The sequence below is a fragment of the Thermobia domestica genome, chromosome 1 (genome assembly GCF_964235325.1).
Source record: "Thermobia domestica chromosome 1, izTheDome1.hap1.1, whole genome shotgun sequence".
NCBI lineage: Eukaryota > Metazoa > Arthropoda > Insecta > Zygentoma > Lepismatidae > Thermobia > Thermobia domestica.
The window spans coordinates 354,107,451-354,133,448 of NC_137454.1; the positions used below are offsets into that span (position 1 = coordinate 354,107,451).

At 32.9% G+C, this 25,998-nt stretch overlaps 1 protein-coding gene across 1 annotated transcript in view; it reads left to right on the forward strand.

Moving 5' to 3' along the window:
* Positions 1–25,998, forward strand: part of LOC145681948 (pickpocket protein 19-like) — a 288,210-nt gene that overhangs the window by 212,737 nt on the left and 49,475 nt on the right. Inside the window, exons 7-9 of the mRNA XM_081753550.1 lie at positions 2,442–2,727; positions 14,699–14,752; positions 22,620–22,701. Of these exons, the coding sequence (XP_081609676.1) occupies positions 2,442–2,727; positions 14,699–14,752; positions 22,620–22,701 (422 nt within the window). The remainder of the gene's footprint in view (positions 1–2,441; positions 2,728–14,698; positions 14,753–22,619; positions 22,702–25,998) is intronic.

Genomic DNA, 25,998 nt, shown 5'->3' on the forward strand with positions numbered 1-25,998 from the left:
TGCAAGAGATTTATATAGTTTCTTTTAAAAATATCTCTGTTCTTTGAGCTATAATTTAATATGTTTAATCGACTGGCTTATATTTCATGTATGTTGTTCTCGCGATATAGTACAGGGTGGGCCACAAAAAACCCACCAATATATTAAATATAATATTAATATCGTAGGATCGCTCAAGGACGGTGATTAAAAAACTAAAATAATGGAAATATACGTACATCCGTACGTATGATTTTTTCACCAGTCACGGTATCACCCTACCTGCCTTATAGACATTGGCTGGGCTACTTCTTTTTTATATAGCAGACCCTGTGTATAATACACCGAAATAATAATTTTTATTTCGAACTTTTTATTACATGAAAATGAATTTACATTTTCAATTCATTTTTTATTTCAACTCGTATGCATTGAACTCAAGACAGCAACACTTCTCGCATTTACACTTGTATAGTGTGAGCGGATTTCCTGATTGATTTTCATATACGTTTGTTGTGAACGTATCGTTTTCCATAATTTTCAGAACAATATATTCTCGTAACTGTAAGTCTCCTCGTCGTTTATGGCCCTCTTCCAGGTAGGAAATGCCATTTAGTGCATACACTGACTTTACATCTGCAAGCAGCCAAAATTTGAAATCAATTTTTTTAGGCTTGTTAGGCATTTGCATCTCATCTCAGTAGATAATAATTGTTCATGCACAGACACTTTCGTGGGTTTTATAGTGCCTGATACCATTATCAATAAATAAATTCCACATAGATTATGCCAAAGCAAACTTATCTGCTTTCAGCCTTGAAGAGCTAAGGCACTTTTCATCAAATCGAAGATACTTATTGATTTGATTCCGTACTTCCTTTACGGTTATATCTGAAGCTACACGAAATATCAATATTACTAGAAATGAAACGAGTTCTGCAACTGACAGCAGCCAAAAAGAATCTTGACGCTTTCTATGACCTTCAATAACTATCAGCTCAATATCTGTCTATGAGTGCATATCAGAATGCTTTTCAACATTCTTTCGTCTATAAATAAGCGAAAAGCACTAACAAAATCATCATCTTCAATATCATGTAACTCATAATATAACAAACCAGGTTTCTCGCGAAGTATGTCGTGGTGCAGTACGCTCAGAATTGTTCTGTCTGTCTATATACTGTAAAGTGTCCCATCAGATACTACAAAGATATTTGATCGATTATTTCTGGTAACTTTTGTATCTGTTTCCTTCATTTTATCCGAAGAAGTAGCTTCACACACTGCATTCTCACGATTACTTGCTGTATTCATCGGACGAGTCTCTCTGTTGTTCTTTCAAGCCAAATTCATTTTCACTCAAATCTTAGAAAGCACTAACATTTTATCAAATCTCATGTTGCTTTTTGTAATGATTCATATGTACATTCGACAGTATTACCAACGAGATATGAACATTATTGAAGATCATTCAAAGAAGTACCAAATATATTTTACCTTTACAGCAATGAAAAGCAGAAATAAAACATATACAAAATAGCAAACTCATTGGAAAAATGATATAATATATTCCAGAATTCATTATTTCCAACAGAAATACTACCGTATAGCGTACAAACTATAAAACTGACCACATCAACAACAAAATATAGATTTTTAAATGAGACAGTAAAATTGACGGTCTGGTCCTTCTAGGGGTATACAACAAAAATATGTATTTATTTCAAACAGACACACAATGTTTATATGAAACATCTCTTTAAAATAATAAAAGTCCTAACGTTTGGTTGCGTAACTCAAATAAATATATGAGATATCGAAAATTGTTTTAAGTGATGCCGTCAAAATGACGGCTTGGTCCTTCTAGTGTTAAAATAAGTCTGAGTATACATGAAACAATCTCTGAAATCCATAAGTTAAGTGCAAAGTATGTATAGCTTCCTTCAGCGAAGTTACTTTCAGCTGGGGATTTAATACACTGATAAACAGCAGCACACCGAATTCGAATTTGTGAGGCCTTCAACTTGATTCTGTTTAATATATGAATCTACTTATAAACTCGAAAAATACTTGAATATACTTGAATCAACAGTTATATTCTTGAATTAAGTAACGTGTCCAATAGTGATAAATTCTTGTTAATGAATTATCTGAATAAAGGATTATATGAGTATACTATTTATTTGTTTTTAGTAAACATGATCATCATTATTCTACGGTAATATATTCAGTGTCACCCATTTTTTCTGGGATCATAATGTAATTTCTTAAAAAATAATTTCTTCCATCATCATATAATATTCGACAGACAAAAGCTTGCTTTTACATAGGTGTCTTACTCAAAACGCACTTGCTGTTTAACGATTCTGTTTCTGTGTTGAATAGTTCGTGCAATACTCCATTCCTAATCTAAACAATGCTTGCATTTATTTACAGTTCGAATTTATAATACCATATTACAGGTATTCATCTCTTCAACATACGACTTTCCTGTGAAGTTATCCAATTACTTTACATATAAACCAGTTGGCGAGAAGGTTTTGTTCATCTATATAATCAACTTATTTCCAATAGTAAGTACTCCTAGTCTACGGAGACTTACAGTACATCAAAGACATTGTTTGTTTGATGATGAGATGAAATTGGACACTAGCAGAGTCTACAGTCGAGTAGCTTGCAATCTACAATGCCAATATGAAGATGCAATGAAACTTTGTCAATGTTCTCCACAGATACTTTACAACTTGGGTACGTATAAAACTGCTGTAATGAATCTTTGTCAATGTTCTCCAGAGGTACTTTCAACTTGGGTACGTATCAAACTGCATAATATTATAATAAAATATATTGTATTAGATAGTCGTATTGTATCAAATAAATTAATGACTAATTTTTACAATAACATTGGTATTCAGATCGACATTTTTAAATATAAAAAGTTGTCTCTTAATCAGCGAGGTACTATTCTCATGAAAATTCCGAAAAAGCTAATTAACAGTGACCAAATACTTTGTTCTTGGTATTTATCTTAATGGCGCATGATTTACAAGACAAATGTTGGAACCAGAGTTATGAAAGTTAGCCAGAATAAAGTTTACGATCAGTTTTATTAAATTATGGTAAATTCGAAGGAAACTTTTGGGAGAGTAAATTAAATACAGTTAAATCTTCTATAATTATAATTTACACATGCTATAAAAGAAAAGGATAATAAAATAATTAAAATCGCAATTTTCATGGTTGTGATAAACTTGAAAAATATTGACGTCATAAATATTCCGCTACCAAGGTCCGTTGCCTATATGAGTGTACATTAGGCTACATAACTCTAGTAGTCGTAGTTCAAATATCTGACAGTTACAAACAATAAATATTTTCACAACTGCTACTCTATTATTTTTTGCATACTCAACAATAAATTTATAGCAACATGTAGGATATTTATGGGAGTTTATAAAGATAATAAAGGAAGTTCTTTCTCTTTTTAACCAACCACCTTCAAACATCAATATGTCACGGAAGACGTAAATGGAAAATCAAAAATGTTCCCCATCAGCATTGAAAACATCTCGACAACATTATGGAAGGCCATGGATTCAATTTGGTGGTCCCTGGAGCGAAAAATTATTAAGTACATTTTGCGGCTCTAATAGGGATTACATCTGGCCTCCTCAAAGGTGATTGTTCAAAGAATTTAAGAAGTGATAATTAAAGGGTGCAGAGTCTGGGAAGCATTGTAAATGCAATAGTGTTTCCCAGCCTAGTCGCAAAATATTGTCGCGGGTCATTTTGCCATTGTCCTGTAGCGGGAGGACCAATTTGAGATTCAAAAATACTGGTTTTAGAGTTCTGAGTTTTTCTTGAACAGGACTCAAAGGCAGATAGTGCAGAGTTGCATTGATGCTCTGACAATCTGGTAGCAGCTCCGGATGGAAGATGCCGCGATCAGTCCACAAAACACACAGGATGATCTTTCACTTGTGTAGTGCTGGTTTAAGCTGTTTTGGAACCTGTTCATGGGGTGGTAACGAATGAAGACAGTGCCGTGCACCCACTTCTCGTCATATATCTACACTCTTTCCAGAAATGGCTCCTTCCTTAGACGAGACAGCAATGAATCACAGGTATCTGCTTTGCCTACCTTCTGGCCTGAAATCATTTCATGTGAGACTCATCGACCGAACTTGTGGTTCTTTCCAAGTTGATGGGGCTCTGCCGAATGGTTTTTCCACTCATATCGAATTATAGTCCCAGTTCCTCACATGCCTGTCAACTGTTCACTTGAATTGCTACTTCAATGTTACCATTTTGTACATGCGTTGGTCTTACGTCACCTATTGCCTCTTCGAGTGTTTCGTTACCGTCCTTAACTTGTTAAACCACCGCCCTTATGTACACGTAGACACGACCCCCTTTCCATAGGCGTGTATATCTTTCGCCCCGCTGCAGCGGAGTTTGTTCCTAGTTTGTACTCGTACAGCGTACACGCCCTTGTGACGCTTTGTAGAAATGTCATGTTCACTCTGTCCTTATGCAAGTTCACATTTTAACTGAACTGCCGCAACCAGGTAATATGTTCGATATACTCAGAAAAGCACCTGACCTTCGTCTTATATCCATTCTCATTCAACTCACGATGGATGAGCGTCAATGGAACACAAACCATCACAAAAGTGACAGAAGGTTCTTCAATTACCTTTCTTAGTAACGTTGGTTATATTTCTTAGTAAACATTTGAAAGCAAATTTCCCTACAGATGTTTCTGCATGTAAATAAACTAAAGACTAAAAGAAAAACACGGCCTGTTAAAAGAAAATTCTCGAATAATATATACATTAGGCGAAAAAACTTTTATCAATTATCGGCAAGTTTATAAACATACACTACAATATTACTACTACTAATAAAGATTGGTAACTTCAATAGGGAAAACGAAAGGTGACATTTGCCCAATTTTAATGTAAACTAATTAAGATAAAGCTTTTATTATAGAAATGCTATTGAAAAGTTAAGCATTAGGCGAATGTTCTGGAGTAGGAGATCTGGGCTAGTTCTAATTAGACCTTGAAAACCTCCTTAATTGCTAATTGCTAGGTGCACGACAATGTATGATTTAGATATTACAAATTGGTAGTCTCAGCCCACTGTCGAAGTCAGGAAGTTCCCATGCGAATGGGATTCGTTGCCAAACTCCGTCCAATTTGATCTTGTGAAGATGTGTGTCAAACATCATCGAATTCGTCTTGGCTTCCACGTGCTTGGTACTAGATGACTGTATCAGATGACTGTATTGATAATTTTGAAGACGTGGCTATGAGATGGTCAAATTCAAAGTAGGAAAATCGGATGTTCCTGTGATTATTCTTTCAAAGTCACTTTCTTTGCCTAGAAGTCCGTGCCAGGTTATGTGTGTGGTGTCAGATTCCCTCGAATTTAGCCGTGACCTCTCCACTTGAAACACATTACTTCCTATGTGCCATAGCGTAATATATATATATATATATATATATATATATATATATATATATATATATATGTGTGTGTGTGTGTGTGTGTGTGTGTGTGTGTGTGTGGTGTTTCATTGAAGCTTGCGTATTAACGAATGTTGTTAATTTTAACTGATAGTTGATGAAAAGTGTTTTTTGTCTCTTTGTTTGGTTACTTGTGTATTCCTAAGAATTGGATTTGTTTGTGCGTCTGCCGACTCGTTTCTTATTAATATAGGTAAATATAAAGAGAAATCATATTCAAATTTCATTAGTTTTACGCCCCATGATTATGGCTGAAGCATTGATAGCGTACATTTCTTCTTATATCATAATAATACGTGAACTGGGATCGAACAAAGCACACATCCAGGCACGTATCAAAAAATAAATAACGAATATTTCTTCATCGAAAAAATAATTACGTCTTTTCCTTGTACTCGAAGCAAAATGAATGAATGATAAACGAGTAACATTGCATCCTAGCGTTGAAACTAAGCATACGCATACATACAAACGTGTTACAGTTCCAGAAATACAATACAAAGTTAGTGTCTCTGTGAGCTCTATTCGTTTCAGATTTTATTAATAATGCAACCCCTTCTTAGGTTCCATGTGAACGATATATGTATGCTGAAGCTAAGATGAAGAAACATAAATAGTCGCTAAAGGAAAAGACACATCAGTTGTCGTACGTTAGTAAGAAAAGCATTACTATATTATAAATGTAAACGAATGCTTTGGCTATGATAATATGTTTTATCTCATAGCAAAGGATAGATCTTATTATGCTGAAAACCTAGTTTGGGACGGAAGGCTTCAAAGATTTCATTTATTTTATTTTGACAGTTATTTATATTATACGAACAGAAATTCTGATAATAATTATTAAGTTAAATTTGTTTGTTGCATGATACAACTGAATGATGGAAGTGAATTCATTTCTATGTCTCCTTTTAGCCTAGCAGGCTTTCATAGTATTTACCTCCCTTCAGAACCGTCTGACAGGACACATTAAAAGCCCAAGCACACAGTATTTGCTGCTGGGGCCTCACACACCAAAGTTTAATGCTCTGACACTGAGCAGACGTGTGTAATTTAAATAAAATAAAATGTGCGTTTGCCTGTGTGATCAGAAGAGTGGAACGAGAGTTACCAAATTTCTAGACCTCACACCAAGAACAACCGTGTTGCTGAGATCAGTGGTGAAACTCCGATCATTTGCAGCTCATTGTCTACGGGCTGAGGGTCACCAAGGGGCGGGATTACTCAGACTCTGAAGATTGAGAATACCGAGAAATGTAAAAGATCCGAAACGAGACTAATACCATTGTTAAATTCGTAACTTCGCAGTCGCTGAGCTCAATGGTGAAACTCTAGATCCCGTTTACTTTTAAATGTAGCCCCATTCCGCGTCAAGTCATCCAGAGAAAAATCGAAATGTCACACATCGACTCAGATTTTAATGATATTTGGTTCACTTAGTATAAACCCACCAAAACTAACTTGTGCAAAACTTCAGAGTTCTCGCTCAACCCGTTCCCATGTTAGGATCCATCAAAATTTGGACATGATGGGCCAACATTCTACTCGCACCAGCCGGTAATGGTGCATCAAGGTTGAAAATTTCCCTCTTAACATGCTTATATGAATCCTTTGAGGCAAGAGACCTATCCATTACGATGCAGAATTGTCTGTAGATTTCAAATGTGTGGTCAGATTTGGCATAACATCAACCTAAATTGCACTTTTGTACCAAAAAAAAAACTAGTAAAAGATATACTTGAAAAATAAGCCTCAACTAGAAGTACAAGAATGCCTCTATTTCAAAAAGTACAGAATTCACAGAAATAGTTCTTAGGTATTCTGAAAGAGGATGAAGTTTATTATAAAACGATGTGAAAATCGTGTTGGTTATTTGAGCATGTGATGTACTACATTCAAAAAAGTCAAAATGAATGAAAAGAATTGTCGAAATTTTTTCCTGCCTCTTTTAGTTCACATGGAAGTTACTATGTGGAAACAATTTGAAGTGATGTACTAAGCAGCGATGTAAAAAATCAAAGTGATATACGAAACAGCGAAGTTAACAATGAAATGCAGTTTACAGCTTGATGACACAGAACACTTGTTATCTGACACCAGTGATTCGGATTTAAGAACCAGTGCGAATGAAGTAAAAGAAAAAGCAGCAGGCCTAGATCACGTTAGCTCTGTTAATGAAGCAGAAGATAGATATAGCAAATAGACATGAAAAACTTCAAATTCTCACTATTGTTCCAGTCATGATCCCGCAAAAAATGTATGATGTTTTTAATGTTAATGAATACATGATTAGGCAGGTTAGGGCATTATGTAAAAGCAAGGGTATATGCACCTTACCAGATTAAGGAAAAGACTACCTGAAGAAACTGTAACTTATTTGTGCAACAATTTATTTGTAGACATGGGAGAGTAATTTTGGACCTGAGTGTACCTTTGTCCAGGCCAAGTCCAACATGAAAGGTATTTTTCATAATTGGAAACAGGGGTTCAGGTTGGGGGCGTTTACCAAGACATGTAAAGATAGAAGTACAACATGATTGATATTAGTGCCAAATACATAGCTTTCGTGGTTGCTCAGATCAATAGTAGTACTCCCACGCACGTTGACGTCCAAATAAACTTCCATGATATCGAGACATGTAGATGAGCTATATTAGTTTTAAATCCGTAGTTTCCGGGGTCGCACGAGATCAATGGTAAATCGATATTAGTGAATAAATAAATAGTTTTCGTGGTCGCTGAGGTGGATAGTGATGCTCCCAGAGGCATCGACTTCAAAATAGAACCCCCATGCCAAGAATGAGTATATATAGAGCTTCATATATAAAGACTTTTAACGGTAATGCTTTGAAGCTAAGGGAAACGATGATTATACTGATGAATAAAATGGTGGAATGAAAAAGAACATCAGAAGCATATGGCGTTTGCTTCCTACAATACCCATTTCGTGTATGCCGCAAATTCACACAACAAAGGTGGCCTCTCTACCATTGAGTCACTGCTGTCATTAGAATGATAAATATATACGCATTAATCAATTTTGGATCATCATCTCAGGGATTCGGATGGAATGAAAAATTCGGAGAACCGTTGAATCCGCAGATAAATTAGACCAGAGTGGCTTCCCGCCTGAAAATACACTTGAAGGAAACTGCGGCTCTACATTTGTTTTCTTTCACGTTTAACGTTCATCATCGCATAAGTAAAAAATTTGGTACGCGTGTGATAATGGAAGAGGATAATAGGTAAGGTTCCTCGTCATCATAAAGCTCAGTTTGCGTAAGGAGAGAAGAAAGAGGAAGGGAAAGAAATAACGGAAAATGAAATACAACGAATTACATTGTTGTCTTATTTTCCCCTTTTATATCTATTTTGAATAAACAAGAATGTCCATGCCTTGGTAAATATGTAAACGTGTTTAGAAGAAATGGAATTATTGGTAACGAGATGAATTATTTAATTGCAAATTGAATACAAACAAAATAAAGTTTATATTTCTTTTTCTTATCCGTTATTGTTATCGTTATTCCTTTCTAAATATATATAATAAATTAAAAATGAATGACAAGATAAATAGAACAGAAGAAGAATTAAAATATATTGACGACATTATTGAAGACGTAGAAGAAGAAGACTATGTACGAAACAAACAGACATAAGATCTATTAATCTATATATATATATATATATATATATATATATATATATATGACGTAACTGGGATAGAAGAAGATGTCGGTGATAATGATAGGAAGGAAGGAACACATAAGGAAGAAGAATAAGATGATGAAGATTATGAGAGTAAGAAGAAAGGACAACATAAGGAAGAGGATGTGATTGAAGAAGAGACAAATAATGAAGAAAAATACGAACAGATGTAATTGCTGAAGAAGAAGAAGAAAGAGATACAGATAATGAAATTGAAATAGAAGAAAAGATAAAAGAAGAGTTGATGAACGAAGCTGAAGAAGAAGAAAAACAAAAATACAATATAAAGTATTATTAGAAATATTAGAAAATGAAAGTAGTAGAATGTAAACAGATGATGAGGAAAACAGTGATGCATCCGATTGTATAAAAAAATTTAAAATGTTACAAGAAGAAGTAGAGATCCTAGCTGATGAAGAGGTAAAAATTTTTAACGGTCTCACAAATAGGAGAATAGTATCATAATGACACAGAAAATAATACAGAAGAAGAAAAACTGATCTACGTAAAATTAAATACAACATACGATTGGAGATGTATATTTCAAAATTTAGGAAATTATATTGGAGAAGAAGAGAAATACGAAGTATTATTAGAAATATTAGAAAATGAAAGTTGAACAATAAAAGAAGCTGATGGAAGAAAGAGGAACAATGTCACGATTTCGTTTGTACACAAAAAATAAGGAAATAATTACAAGATAAAAACGGAGAAAAGATGAGAATTCGGGAAAAAGTAGTCAATTTAAATATCTCACAGGTGATAGAAATGATTATATTTGAGAAGAAAACAATGCAGAAATATAAGAATGTAACGAATATATATATATATATATATATATATATATATATATATATATATATATATATATATATATATATATATTTGGCCTAACGAATTATGTCCAAACCAAGAAATAAGAGAAAGGAGAGGAAATAATTATATTAATCCTCTATGGAAGTGCTAGTAGAGGTTAATACAGAAAAATAAGTAGATACAGGGAAGCTATTTGAATGGTTTGCTGTGTGGACATAAAACAGATCCCAACACAGGTGTACAAGTCGGATTTCGAAATAGTAGATACATTTCTGATAACAATAGAGTAATATAAGAAAATAACGTAGAAAACAATACAAAAGATACAATATTGATGGTAAAAATGCCAAGAATCCGTTTAGCCTCCGTACGTGCAGATGAAAATGCTTTTACCGCTATTAAAACAAGCTTACGTGTTCCAATGTATTATTTGTTGCATAATGTAGAACAACATGATTATCTCTGAACAACAATCATAAATTAAGGAGAAGGACATCGTTTCTTTGGGGTGTCGTTTACAGATGACAGAAGTCTCTCACCAGATCTGTTAGGGCTGAGTTATGAAAAAATACTACACAGTAATGCGGCTTTTCTCTCGCATTACTCTATAGTGCGAACGAAGATTGAATAATTAACTTCCATCATGTACGCACGCCAAAAGGACAAGGTCCTTTAAAACAACATGTTATGAATACGAACAAATATTTAAAAATAGATGAGGTATTATTACAATTAAGAACGAATGTACAAAGTGTTTTCCAAATTTAGTCTTCGTTGTCATCGGATAAAGAAGGTTAAAAAACAGAGTACAGAAGATATAAAATCAAAGTAAGCATACCATAGAAAAAAGGAGTAGATGTGGATGAAGCTGCCCATGTAGACCTCAGTCATGGCAGTAGAATTCTTGTAATTCCTAAATTTCAACTACATTTAAAGTAATATAAAATCATAGATTTTCAGGTATTTGATGTTATATTTGAATCACCAGCGAGTGATAACGAGTCAACATATTTACATTTACTGTTCATAAATAATCATTTCAACGTCATTGAAAGGTGTTTTAACTGCAGTTATTTTTGTGAATGTTATCATAAGAAATATGCAGCAAAGCATGAACATTGGAACAATGTATAGCTGTGTGTTACCTTTGTCATCACACCAATCACGTGACATTAGACAAGACCGTATTACATACAATGAATGTAATCGAGAATGTTTTGGTCAATCTTCATATGGTTGTCATAGGTCAACTCCTTATCAAAATGGAAAGATTTTATGTTTAGTTGTTTAACGTTGTGCATAGTTTTTGAAAATTTATCTGCAGAAGGAAAAGGATCTCAAGTACGTGGAGAGACGTATTGCAACAGTTTTATACTATCGTACATATTTTATGTGGAAGTTAGCGGAAGAAATCAAAATTGCGAATAATGGACAAAAAGTTGTGGTTGTTTAAAAACATGCAAAATAAATATGTATATCATTTATCGGAAACGTTAATAAACATTTGATGGAGAAAATGTAATAGAAGACTTCCTAAATCACGTACGAAAACGACGACCAAAAATCAACTCAATAACGCGATTAGCACATAATTCCAAAAGGTCGTGATGCACACATCATCATATTAACTATTTATGAGAAGATGAACTGGACTCCTGAACTGATTATTAATGGGACGAATTTCAGTCTCTTACATTAGGCAATATAACTTTTATAGATTTACTAACTTTTCTAGCTATGTCATTAAGTAAATAAAGTGGTGCGATTGGCCTTCACAATTGAAAAGAGTATTTTTTATTCTGTTTAACCGCAGAAAGAACAAATCGTATGAAGGTACACTTTTCAGATATTTGGTATTATGGAGCAGGTACCACGAAAGTAGAAAAAAGAATTTAGTTCCTGGAATTGTACAATGAACATCGCAATGACAAGTTTAGAATAAAAGAACTCATAAGGTGTTCCATACAAGAGGTAGAAGTTTCACGCCAAGTTTGTTTATCTTTTATAAATACAATTGAGTCAGAAAGAAAGAAATTCAAATCCATTACTTGAATGTATTATAATCGGTAGCCCATGTAAATTCGTGTATCAAAACGATCGCTTAACATACAATACTACTGGCATCATACCAAAGTTTGGGTATCGATGGAGAGATATACAATCAATTGAAGCAATACAATTGTTATTTTGGAAAGAAAAACAAGAACATTCTAATTATCAATGTTGTGCGTAGGCAGGGAAAGCGAATTGCATCACTGATAGCAGTTGGTGAATGAGCAGACAACACAGAATGAATATATGAGTGGGAAATGAGGGTTGGTTTACAAAGGGTTGTAATTTTCTTAACCAAATAAACTGAGATAATCCCATTTATAACAATGCAATAGACAACAGGAATTTTGTTATGAAGCAACAAACAAGAAGTTTAAAAAATTGAGGAATTTCGAATGTGAAGTACACGAAATATGGTTGTGTGAATTTACGAAATAGCTGGCAGGAAATGAAGAGATGAAATGTGTTATAAATCATTCATACATAACGAAAATACCATTGAATACTCGTGACTCTTTTTATGGAGGATGTGAAATGGAGATCATCGTTACGTATCCATCAGAAAGTAGAAGAGCCTATAAAAAGTAAATTATCTAGGCGTTAATAATCTCTATCTTTACGTGTCCAAAACTAATTCCAATTCGTCATTGGATCGTCAATTTGCCTGTACATTTGAACTTTCTCAGCATTGAGCAGTTATACTAAGTTTTATATTTGAAAATATGTACTACACGAATATTTCAGTCACCTAACTGTCATGTAATTTTCTCACTGTTTTAGCGATTAGCATATTTGAATATAATATCATACTACGACTGATATACAGTAGACGCCGGGATTTTACAGATGTGTGTAGTAGAAAAATACGTTTGAACTTGAATAGAATCTCCTTACATTTCTTAGTTATGGTTTCAACAAATAACCATATTTCTTGTAATTAGAATGTTGTTAACTTCTCCATTTTTATACTTAAATCATTTATGATAAGAAATTGGTCAGTACCCAAGCTAGAGTTTTCATTGACTTTTTTTATTAGCAAAGAATCTGAGTACAGTAATAAGATATTCTGCCACATGTATTGTAATGAATATGTGGCAAACCGGCTCTTGTCAATTTACAGAAAATCCCAGAAATTATGAAAACTGTAAGATCGATGCATTTTTTGAACTGCAAATATTAAGGGAGACTGATGTTCTTCACATGAACACATATATATATATATATATATATATATATATATATATATGGAACAGACTTTGTATTCCAAAGACACAACAACACTGCTTGATATGAATGGCGCACACTTGATAAAGAAAAATTAGATCAGTATTACATATGTATTCCAATGGAATCGGGATATGGAGAAAAAAAATAGCATATAAACATTAACCCCTTTCTGCATGATTATTGTCTTTTAAGGAAAAAATAATCAGTATTGGAAATCCTGACATGGAAACTTGAAAAATGAATTGAAACTTGAATTTTAGATTTTTCACTTAATCCCGACGAAAAATAACTAAATGCCATATATGACAGAATTACAACTCACAAAAAACGTGCCAGATGACACCAAAATCTCATTCATACACGTCAATATCTCACACAACAGACAAAACAGTAATTTGATGGCTTTGATAAACCACAAAAGAGCTAAACTGAAAAAAATCGTATGAGCTATATATTGCACGGAATGCAGTAAGGGGTTAATAAGTAAAACACCATGGGAACAAATAACATTTCTCAAATTGGAATGACATTTAGAAACGTATTTTAACATTTATTACACTCTCATCGTTCAATATATAATATTCTCAATTTATTATCCGAAACTACAATGAAACACACCAAGCCCACATTCAAACAAGATGACGAAAAATCTACTATGAGGAAGTATATTCCTTTCCAGGCTAACACAAACCATTCTGGAGTACTTCCAGCATCAGTAGTTGCAATCAGGGAGATGCTAAGAATTTGAAGTGTGGCAGTGATGAACGAATTGTAAATTTCTTTATCACTTTCAACAAATTTCCGAGATTCTAGGCAGCTGATTCGAGCAGGTTTATGCTTCCGTGGAGTGTAGTTTAGAAAACGAAATATTAAAAAAAACTTTTAAAGTAAGATATAATTGCTTAGTGTGTTTATTTCTAAATTTGGATATGAGGAAATATAAATTTCTCTTTGTACAGTATCAGTGATTAAATGTACAGTTCTGTAATATTTAAAATTGGGAATACCAGATTCGAAGTTTTGATTTACAAGGAATTTAAGACTTAAGGCTAGCGCACAGAAGGTTAGAATTTTATTTGTTTTATAATTATTTGCAGCGCCTAATTTGACTGACCCAAGCTATCCATGAAAGAAACAGGAAACAGAATGATTTTCTGTTTCCGAATTAGTGAAGGTCATTATGAAATATTCGTTGAATTTTACATTTGATCATAATGTATAAGTAATGTTTCTGAAATATAATTAATAAATATTTTAAATTATCATCAGGATGTTTTTTTGTTTACAAAAAACGAGAGGCCAATATAACGTAATAGAACTTGGTGGAATTTAGAGTATCAAAAAGATTAATACATTTCAAACGTAAAGTGACAGTATTTTTCCAGGTCTATACAAGCCTTGTGATACCAGAGGATTAGGATGCATTGCAAGTTTCCAAGGTAATAAGAAAAAAAATTGTAATTTGTCGAAAAATGTTATTTTTGAATGTTCTGTATCTACTATTCAGGAAAGAAAATCTTGAAGTGTATAGCTATTTTTAATGTTAGTACACGTATTATAGTACATATGCTCGCCAACTATAATATTGCAATTTGCTAACATTTGATTTCATTAAATATTATTTCGTTAGTTGAAATCTTTAATAATATTGACCCCAATACTATGCCATAAAACTTTAAAATATTAAAGCAGAAGCAGAGTTTTTAAACGACGACATCCGCAAAATGTTTCCGGAAAGAAAGATAATACGCCTTTGGTACATGTGATTGGGGATTAAATTTCCAGTTAGACAGCAGAATAAATATGTTCACAATGATTCACATTAATCAATTATCGGTATATTTGAGCCTAAAGGACATAATAGTGCGACATTAAAGACAAATTGATTTAAATCATAAACATGCTTTATATAAATAATTCCGTAGCGTAGTATTTCTGATATACAAATGAAATAAATTGATGGCAAATACACAAAAGACAAATAAACAGAGAAAATAATATAGGGAATAGAATATATAATATTTTATTAATATATGGTTTCCTGTATACTAAAAGTTTAACGTAGGCGAAAAATGCTATTATCATACTTCTTAATTTTGCATAAGAATTGGCTTGCATATTTAAAGTTCATAACCAATTTGAAAACTATTTTCCCTCCATATCCATTTAGCAGACCATCATTTTCGGAAATGAGAGAAAAATTGAGAAAGTAATCTTATCTATGGATCATAAATAAACATTTTTGAGTGTTTTTGAACGGTTTTCAGCCGTTACTATCATTAGGGGACTATATATCGGTAATACAAGGTTTCGTAGAAGTAGGATGTACCTGTCATCCTCTGACAGAGATGAATGTGCAGTATTTCATCACATAGTATGATTTCTGTTTTTATTATTTATATTTTATGTTAACAATAAATTAAAACTTATGCAAATACAAAATATGAAAAACAACCCACATTACGGTTAACGTTGCTGATTTAGTGTTATTCTTAGTTCACTCAGATTGCAATTATTTTTCTTCTGGCTATTATCCTTGTTATTCCCTTGCCATGCATGTTGTAAACTGGGATGATGGTTTTTCTCTTTTATTTCTCTTTGAACGGATTGGGAAATGGATTATCTCTCATTGAGGTCGTGTGTTCGGAATTACCAGGGTGGAGGTTTAGTTCCACTCATGAACGCAACAATATAGTGTGGCGTCAGTTACATACAAATTTCTCGTCGAAATTTTAACTGAAAACAGTAGTAAATGTGCCTTCTGGTTTTTATAAGAGTCCGTACCTTTTGGAACCATATATATTTATGAAGTGTAGAACTGGATATGTTAGATATCCTAGAACTGTGAAATTCACTTTGTTAATGGCTCCGGGAAAATATAAAGAATGCGCAATGGTGCTTAATATGGGAGTTCCTTCGTGTGGAAGCAGTTAGCGTACGCACCTTTTGCAAAGGAGACTCGTGTTCGATTCCTGGCAGGAACTCATATGTCTCAGATTCCACGTTTATTAGTAGGTCGCATCTCATATAGCTTCGTTGCTAAAATTGGCGTTAAACTTAAACTCAACAATACTTAATTGGGAAAACAGTGAACAAATTTTATATTCATTTAATCCCGTCGTCCAATGGGTGTAATTTGGGGAGTTATTATATTTTGGGATTTCCTAAACACTATTGAAGATATGTGAGAATGTAGTCAATCAACATACAATAGCAGTAACTCGAATTAAAAGTATGAAGTCAGAGGAAATGCTTCCAAATCTGTCACTGATTCTCAATTTTAGTTTGCTTACGTTCTGTGAATCTCTAAAGGTAGGGTATTATAGACTGGAAGTTCAACCTGATATTGCAAGTATTGTAGGTTATATTCAGTTTTGGCATTCCAGGTACACATTGCGAATAGCAATGTGTTGGCTACTATTTTTGAGAATTGTTTTCTTGGTACCTGCAGATCAACGTACAGTAATCAAGATAACTTTGTATCAAATGAAAGTGTGATAAGTTACTTTGTAAATTGGATGGCAGCCTTATCAATGTAAAATGTTATCCGACAGAATACGATTGTCCAAAATAATTTCATAGATGATACTAAAAGCGAACATTTCAACTTCTCGTCCCCTTTTGATTTCCCATGGTTGTTACAATTGCTTGAAAGTAGGTACAAAGCCTTGACATTTCCACGCAGAAATTTATCTTTGTAGCTATGAGTACTGAATCGAAAACCCCAATAATCTCACTATCTCTTAAACCTTAAAAAACACAATATGTTCATAATGTTTTTTTTCAAGCTAACGCCACCACATTTTAATCACCATACTGTGCCATAAAGGCAATTATTTATTCGACCCTGTTTTAATGACTCTGTTGTTTTACAGTCCCGAAAAACTAAAGTCCCGAAAACATCTCAAGCCAACTTCAACTCACCGAAATCAGAATAAACAAAATATTTCAGTTAACCGTCGCACGATTATGTCGCTTAGGTTTACGGACTAATTACCCAGACAAATAAATGACGATGCAATCTGTGGTGTATTTATAATGTGAGAGAAACACAAATACTAGGAGGAAACGCATGGATAATTATGTCCACTACAACTCTATCCATGACGACTCTGGATCTCGCTAAACGATTATTTAACACTTCTGACCAGTGTATATACACTTATTTGATAAAAAACTATAATACAGTGTAACGGTATAAATAACGTTATCTTCATCAGACACAACTGAAATAGATATATCCATATCATAGAAATTTAAACTAAAAGTGAAATTACTAAAGTCAATTGTTTGCATGTTAAATCACCTGAGACATACTTCACCGGGCATCATCTGTCATCCACCTGCCCTGACTTAATTATACTCCTACTTATGTTTACCTTTTCAAACACCTGTAATCTACCTGTTGTTTATACTTGACTAATTTTCTTAAGAAAATTAATTTTTCTTTTATGCTTATTAGACATAACTTAAAAGTAACATACTGTACTAAATATAACTCATCTTAAAATAATATATATATATATATATATATATATATATATATATATATATATATATATATATATATATATATAACTATTCAGTATATAATATGAAACTATATATAATATTAAATGTATTTTTATAAATTACATGTAAATATGTTTAGCCTTTCTCTTTTTTTCAATTTGTTTTAATAAGTTATCACAATAGTCCACTTGCCCAGTTCATTAGTTTGTCAGTTTTTTTTTCACTCTTTATACTTTCCGCTCCTTTCCATTTCCTTATAATTGGACTATTCTTCCTTTATAGCACCTTTACACCTTCCCAATCTATATCATACCCCGTTTCTTTAACATGTTTGCATTTTTTCAGTCTTAAGTCTCACATCAACCCCAGGTTCTTTTATTATCTCCTTAAATCTTTTCCCAGTTTCCGCTATGTATATCATATCACAATCCTTACACTACAATTTATACACTACATTTTCATCTTTCTTACATATTTCTTTCGTTCTACTTTTAACCATTTCTAGAATTCTTTACGTACTCTCCTTTTTTGTACGTCTTTACACCATCTCTGCTTAGTAAGTTCTTTAGTACTTCTGACTTCACCCGAATGCTCGGCATGCCATTACTTCTCCTCCTCTTCGTTTCTCTCCTTTCTAATTCCTTTCCTTCTTTCCTCTTCTATTCTGTTCTTTCTTACTTTCTCTTTGTTCTCCCGTTCTTCTATAGTAGATTCTGGAATTTCTCTATGTCCGCCTTGTTTTTCTTTTCTCTAGTATCTATTTCTTATATCCCCCTCTGCAAATTCCTTACGAAATTCCTTTGGTGCTGTGACCCACATCACTTCTCTCGTGACAGTAAGCTCCTGCAGCACATTCTCTTCTATATCATCTTTTTGTTAATCGTCCAACTTTTCTCTTTATAGTCATGTCCAGCAGTTTATAGTATTGTTCTTCTCCAATTAAATATCCAGTCTTATTCCTTTCTCTCCATATTCAATCTTCTCCAATTTTTTTCTTGATGAAGAGAAAGTAATAAGACAGGAAATAGAATTGAAAAAGAATAATATTAAAAACCTCCTGGACTTGACTGTACCACCTTGTTTTGTAACCGTCCATCTTTTATCTTTAGTCATATCCAGGAAATTTATAATATTGTACTTCTCCAATTACATTTCCAGTCTTATTCCTTTCTCTTCATCTTCAACCTTCTTTAAGATTTTTTTTCTTGGTGAAGAGAAAGGAATAAGACTGAAATTGGAATTAGAGAAGAATAATAGTGTTAACTTCCTGGGCATGATTTTACTACCTTGTTGTTAATCGTCCATCGTTTCTTTTATAGTCATGTCCAGGAAATTTATAATATCGTACTTCGCCAATCCCATTTGAAGTCGTATTCCTTTCTCTTCGTCTTCAATCTTCTTCACGAATTTTCCTTGATGGAGAGAAAGGGATAAGGGTGGAAATAGAATTGGAGATGAACAATATTATAAAGTTCCTGGACATGACTATAAAAAAAAAATGGTAGACAATTAACAACAAGTTGGTATAGTCATGTCCAGGAAGTTTATAATATTGCTCTTCTCCAATTCCATTTCTTGTCTTAGTCCATTCTCTTCATCTTCAGTCTTCTTTACGATTTTTTCTTGGTGAAAGTAAACAAGGGCTGCACCAATATCTTTAGGACGGAAACTTTAACAGTAACTTAGAAGTATGAACATACTATAAGTTCAACTTCTTATCATATCCTCAGAGTCGCATAATTACAAAAATGAAAATCATGATCTGATTTGAATTTTTCCATATACGACAAACAATCACGTATTATACTCGTATATGTCATCACAAACAACCACTTCACATGGTATGCACGTGTAAATACTACTTTAAAACATATATTTGTACCGTTTTCGAGGGCAATCATATATTTTCTTTTTCCATCTATGCCTACTACGGAGTGGTCTACGACTAAGAAGACGGCTCCAATAATGTTTCGTTGGATCATATTTCTTTTGGGGGTTCTTTCACTGACATCTTAATTACATATTACTGCATTACTCGAAAGTAGTTCCTATGGGACTTGGAATTGAATGCACAGTGGATGGCTTTCTCTGTTTACAATTTCCATTCACCATTCCATCCTTACAGGCGTCTAAACCCAATGGTATATGTTTGTGTTAAAACTTACGTGTATACAAAGCGTTTTAAAAATTCATGTCTTTTATTTGCTCTACCTTTCCTTTCATGACGAGTCTGTTTATTGTATTCTGCTTTCGTTTGCACTTTTTCCATTTTATTCCGGAGTATTTTGAAAATCTGATGAGAGTTTGGTGAAACTTTCATTTTCTTGGACCATGTTCATCCTATTCTAATCACTTTTGTTAGGGGTTCTTAGGTGAGTAGCTTTACTTCTCATAAACTTTTCGTTGTGGTGCTGACGTGATGACAAGCTCTTTATATTTATAAATCGCATGCGGAACGGCGGCTTGAAGCTTCACTTTGAGTGCTGAATCTATCTCCATGAGAAAGTCTTTGTATGAAGTGACCGAAACCGAAGTTCAACCTAATGAGACAAAATCTCGAGCCTATAGTTCTTAAGTGTGATTATTTAAAAAAAATAACGTTAAGAGTACTGCTAGTTTGAATAATTGCGTGACTGGAATAAATAATATGAACCGTCTTTAATTAGAACAGTGTTAAACTACGCAACCGAACATATGAACAATATAAAGAGTTTTATAAGTGGAATTTTAATAGAGGAAATATTTTCTGGAGCTGATTAAGTTAAAGGAAATTGAGTCATTTTTCTTATCCGTAGAAGAATAACATTACTGATGAATAAGATGATTTAGTTCATCTTGGGTACTCTTAAATGCTTCAGAAGAGACCAAAGCACAGTGAGCAAACTATTTATCGTAGAGGGAATTAGAAATAAACTGAAGTCAAGTAAACAATCAATGATTTTAATGTTCAGTTGACTACTTTTACTGGAAATTGACAAAGCTGCATAGTACAAACGAAGAGACAGTCTCTATATACCAAGTACTCTCATATGATTTCAGTTCAGGAATTTTTGCAGAGTAATGTAGTTTGTAACGCAACTCTTGACACAAAATGTCTCAGCCAAAGTTTGTATGCTTATCTTTGCACTACCACTAAATCTTATTGCTTAAATAAATTTTTGAGCATTTGTGTTCACATAGATACTTTCTAGAACTATGCCGAAAAGAGCACGTCAGAAATTTCTTGGTTGTAAAGAAAATATGTTACCAAGATGAAACTTTTTATTGACATAATAATTCAAATATCTTATTTTATAGAAACTGAGATTCCAGTATAAAAAAATATGAACCGAAAGTTTCAGTCATTACATTGATAATAGAATCCTTTGAAGCTTGGTGTATAAGCTTGGTATAAAAAATAAGTCATCTTATCGTCACACCCTATACCTTAATATCATTAAATTATACATATATGATGTCAATTTCATTACCTAATTATCTAAAATTAAACTAGTCATCAGCAAATTCAAAAGTCACAATAATTTTCACTGAAATCCTACATGGTGAGAATGAAGTAATGTGATAGTGTTTGAACGGAAATAGTTGACGGATAAAAGTTTGAATTAATATTTGATATTTCAAATTACACGATTTTACTATGGAATCTATACAGGTTTAGCAGTTATCTTAGGGAATTAATCAAATTATATCCTAGCAATCACTGTCTGTTATGTTCTTAGCAAGCCACCTTTTCAGCCGACGAATCTTTTGTTTGGGTTTCATTCAGCTTTCCATTAGTGATGAGCACATAGATTGCCCAGCTTCTTTTAGAATTGCCATCGGTATACGGATTTGTTTCTGCACGTTCATTGAATCATGTTTCGATGGAATTGAGATGAGAGTTTTGTCTCTCTAATTTAAAATCCTAAATCTGAAACATTAACTGTAGCAAATCTATTTCAGCTGTACCATCAACTAGAGCTTCCTGTTATTGTTGTACAAGGTTTCGACGTGAAACATCACTTTTGGGGCTCAAACATACGATTATTACTTTCTTCAAGAATATGTAATGCTTTTTTCTTAAGGATAGTAACTCATTCCTATGGAACGACTCCTGCTTGTACTAATATAATGGCATTCCTTAGTGCAATGTTATTGTTCTTGGTTTGGTATCTCGCAGTTTATACTGAAATAACCCTTGTAGCGGTTAAAATTTACATATGCGTACTGTATTTCTGCCTATTGCCAATATTAGAAACATAAACATGTTGAAGTTACGAAAAGAGGATGTTGAATTTCTGTCTCGATTGTATCCAGGTCACACAGTTGAGTTTCCTTCGCTTATGGTAAGATTACGTACTGCATATTTTGTGAGGAATTAGTGATATTATGGAAATATAATTAACTGATTAACCTACAAATCAATTTTATGCAGATTATAACGCTTGAAAATGATTTTGATGATATTTCAACATTCTTAAGCTTCAAATGGTTATATCTATGCACTTATTACGTGTCAAATTCAGCAATCTACATCTGAAAAATTGCCATGATCTATTACATCATGACTTATGATATCAGAATATATGGTAATAATATATTTATAATTGAAAATTACTTATTTCTGACGTGTTTAATTCGTTTACTCAGTATCAATTGTGTGTTTAGTATTTTCTAAAAGTTCTATAATATTAATTTACTATTTCATTTTCAATGAAGCATCATATTGAAAAATATATTTTAGTAGTAAATCTTATCATGTTGTCTTAATGTTTATTTGTTTATTAATTTTTCTATTTATTTATTTTTTTGTAGATAAAGTTTCGAAGAAAGCCTGCAAATGTCTAGCTGGTTGTGATGAATATAATTTTCAATCTAATTTAATAGTCTCCAATTCGTAAGATTTTTGTCATATTATAATCAATTACAGCTAAATATTTATAGCATAAAATCAAAATGGTGAAAAGCCGACAATTTGATAAAGCACAGAAGCGGTATTGTATGATTTGGTTAGGAAAAGCACAGAAAATATTAGAGTTAAAACACATTTTAAAACAAGTAAATTTCTACCAAGATATTATATTCAATATTTTGCTATTTCATAGATATTTTTGGTGTTCTAATCTACATTTTTTTATTAGAACAATGTTTGATAGGATAAGTAAAGATAAACTGAAGTGAACAAAAAAGTAAATATAAACAATTGAATTTGCAAGCAAGGACATAATAAGGTTACCCAGTTAAACAATAACTCTGTAAGATAGAATAAGAATTTATTCATTGTATGTATCTTGATTACTTAAAACTAATATAAATCTAATAAATATCTACTAGCCCAGCTTCTCAAGCTAATAAAATGTTTTCCTTTTGCATATCTAATTACATGATGTAAAATATTAGAAATGAGATTCAGACAACTTAATTCATATTCTTAATTTGCACACCCATTCTAGTGGGAAAAATGTAGTGTATGTTTCTATCTTTTATCTCGTTTCTCAAGTTTGAAATAAGCAGAGTTTATTGCTCTCAGTATTCACCACCAATCTCACCACATTTTTCCCTTAAGATGTATGGTAATATAGGAAAAGAGCCTTAAGTGTCATCTTCAGCAATATTTCTCATTAACAAGTATCAACTCTTCTACAAGTTTATGGAATTGATAGCGTTATGTTTCCCAAGAACGCTGCTAAAAGATTCATAAAGTAATATTAGTCATATAGATCATCTGGAGTAAGATTTAGTTTACACTAGAATGTCTGTGATCCTTGAATGTATGTTGTCTTGGTATCTAAGTTCTTAACTGTGGAAACTTCTGAGATAAATATCCGGAAGCAGATTTTTTCTTATTTCTGATGTTTTGAATGTCTTTATTGAGACCTAGCTTTCTATGTATCGATAGCAGTACAATTTGCCGATAATCCATTAAAAGATTGAACGATATATGTTTGCGGCAGTTAACAAACTTGATTGACACGACCAACCAATCTGCTTGTAATGTTTATTAGTTATACGACTGTCCAGCTCACATATATAAAACTAATATTTGCTTTCCCTCCTTCCAAATCGAAGGAAACCCCACTGACCTCAAGATGGCTGCATATTTACTATTAATGTTTATTGTACCCCATATCCTTTGCAACCTTCTAACGGTGGTTTTATACCTCCACGACATGGCACATCCTCAGGTTGCGGATCGATTAGAAGGCCTCTTCATATAGAGGGCCTGGCTGAAATATATTGAATAAGCAATCGAGGGTGACGATAAGCGGGGTCCTGCAGGTGAGGACTTAAAACAACATCCTGTAAAATAGGCACTTCTTCAGAAACATTCACAGAAGTCTCGGACCATAACTTCTAACTTGGCATGACCTCAGTAAAGTAAAATGGACATGGGATCTGCAACATGGAACTTAAGATCTATTTATAAAATATGTAAACGGTGAATTATTTAAAATAGGACGGACCTATTATGAAGTCAGGATGTTAGATTCGAAAGAAAATTAGCAGTAAAATTCCCAAATTTTACATTCGTTTTGGGGCAAGGAAATAAATATCATCAAGTAAGAAAAGGCCATTTCATTCACAAACGAATAATACCAGCAATTAAATTGGTTGACCATTTGAATGATAGACCTTCTATTACAATGAAGGGCCGGTGGTATGATATTTTTTTTAAATATGCATGCCTGAACACAATATCTAAGACCGTATTAAAGACAGTTCTTTTACGAAGAATTAGAATATACATTAGATTAACTATCAGGATATGGTATAAACATTCTATTACAGGTGGTCAATGCGAAGGTAGGATGGGGAATATTTTCATAAAAAATTATACGTAACGGAAGTCTGCATAAGGAAAGGCATGAGATGGGCATAATACTTGTAAGCTTCGCAACATACAAAAAGAAATTAAGAGTAGAAAAGAATTGAGTAGAAAAGTTTTATATCGCAACGTTCATAAATATAGTTGCGCCTTAGGAGATAGTAAACCACATAAGGAAATATATCACGTTTTAATAGACAAAATAATCAGTTTAGATAATTGATGTTCGGTCATTCATTGGATCTAACAATGACACTGACTACTAGCTTTAGCGGCAATAATATGAAATTGATTATCGTTGAATAAAAGAAATAATCAACCTCTAAACTTGAAGACGTTTAATTTGAAGATTTTAGAGGAGAGCTAAAACAAAAGAAAACACCACATTGAAGGGTTGAATAGATTCTCGGTTTAGAGGGTCGCTAGTGTTGAAGATGCTTTGGTTTTTATTAAGATTATGATTAAAATGTCAGCAAAAAAACAAATTAAGGCACGCGGAAATATATAGGAACCTATCATGATTCGACCACGAATGCACCATATAAGTAGAGAAGAGAAAACAGCAAAAATTACGATGTCCATAAAGCCTGACCGATATAATTACACAAAATTTTGCTGACATCAGCGAGAAACTTCTAGAAGTTCTAGGAAAAACAAACGCTAATCTTTTAAAGCTAAAATAAGTGATTTGAAAGCGAGTTGTTAAAATAAACACATTCTTGACATATATAAAATAATCAAGGACTTTAAGAAATACTATAAACCTTGCACTTGCAAGTTAAAGAAAATCGACAGAAACAATCTCACTTATACAGTTAGTATGTTCAATAAATGGAAAGATCTTTTGATTACTTACAAAACATCTAACTAAAACCTATTGTTCATGTAGAAAGTGGAATCCGAGCAGTAGAACCATATATCACAGAGCCTAACCGAACAGAAACAGAAAGCGCTAAATAAAATTAAACATAAATAAATTTCTGACTGTAGACGAAGTTGTAAATGGAATTTAGCTGGAGGGTGAAAGTGTAAACATATATACAAGAACTACTTCTAATTATTTTCTAACAAGGATGCATTACCACAAGAATGGAAGGAATCAATCATTCCAATTCCGAAGAAATGTGATGACACAGAATAAGAGTCGCTTAGACATATATCGTCTGTCAACATACTGCAAATATATTCTAAGACAAGCTATTTTCGAAATTAACTCCCTACGCAGCTGAAATTATTGGAAATACCCTAAGCGGATTTAGGAAGATAGATTCAATAACGATCACATATGGGAAATACTGGAAAAGAAAAGTGAATGCCCTACATTTGTACAAATATTTCTGTTTTCGATTTTAGACAGACTTACTACTC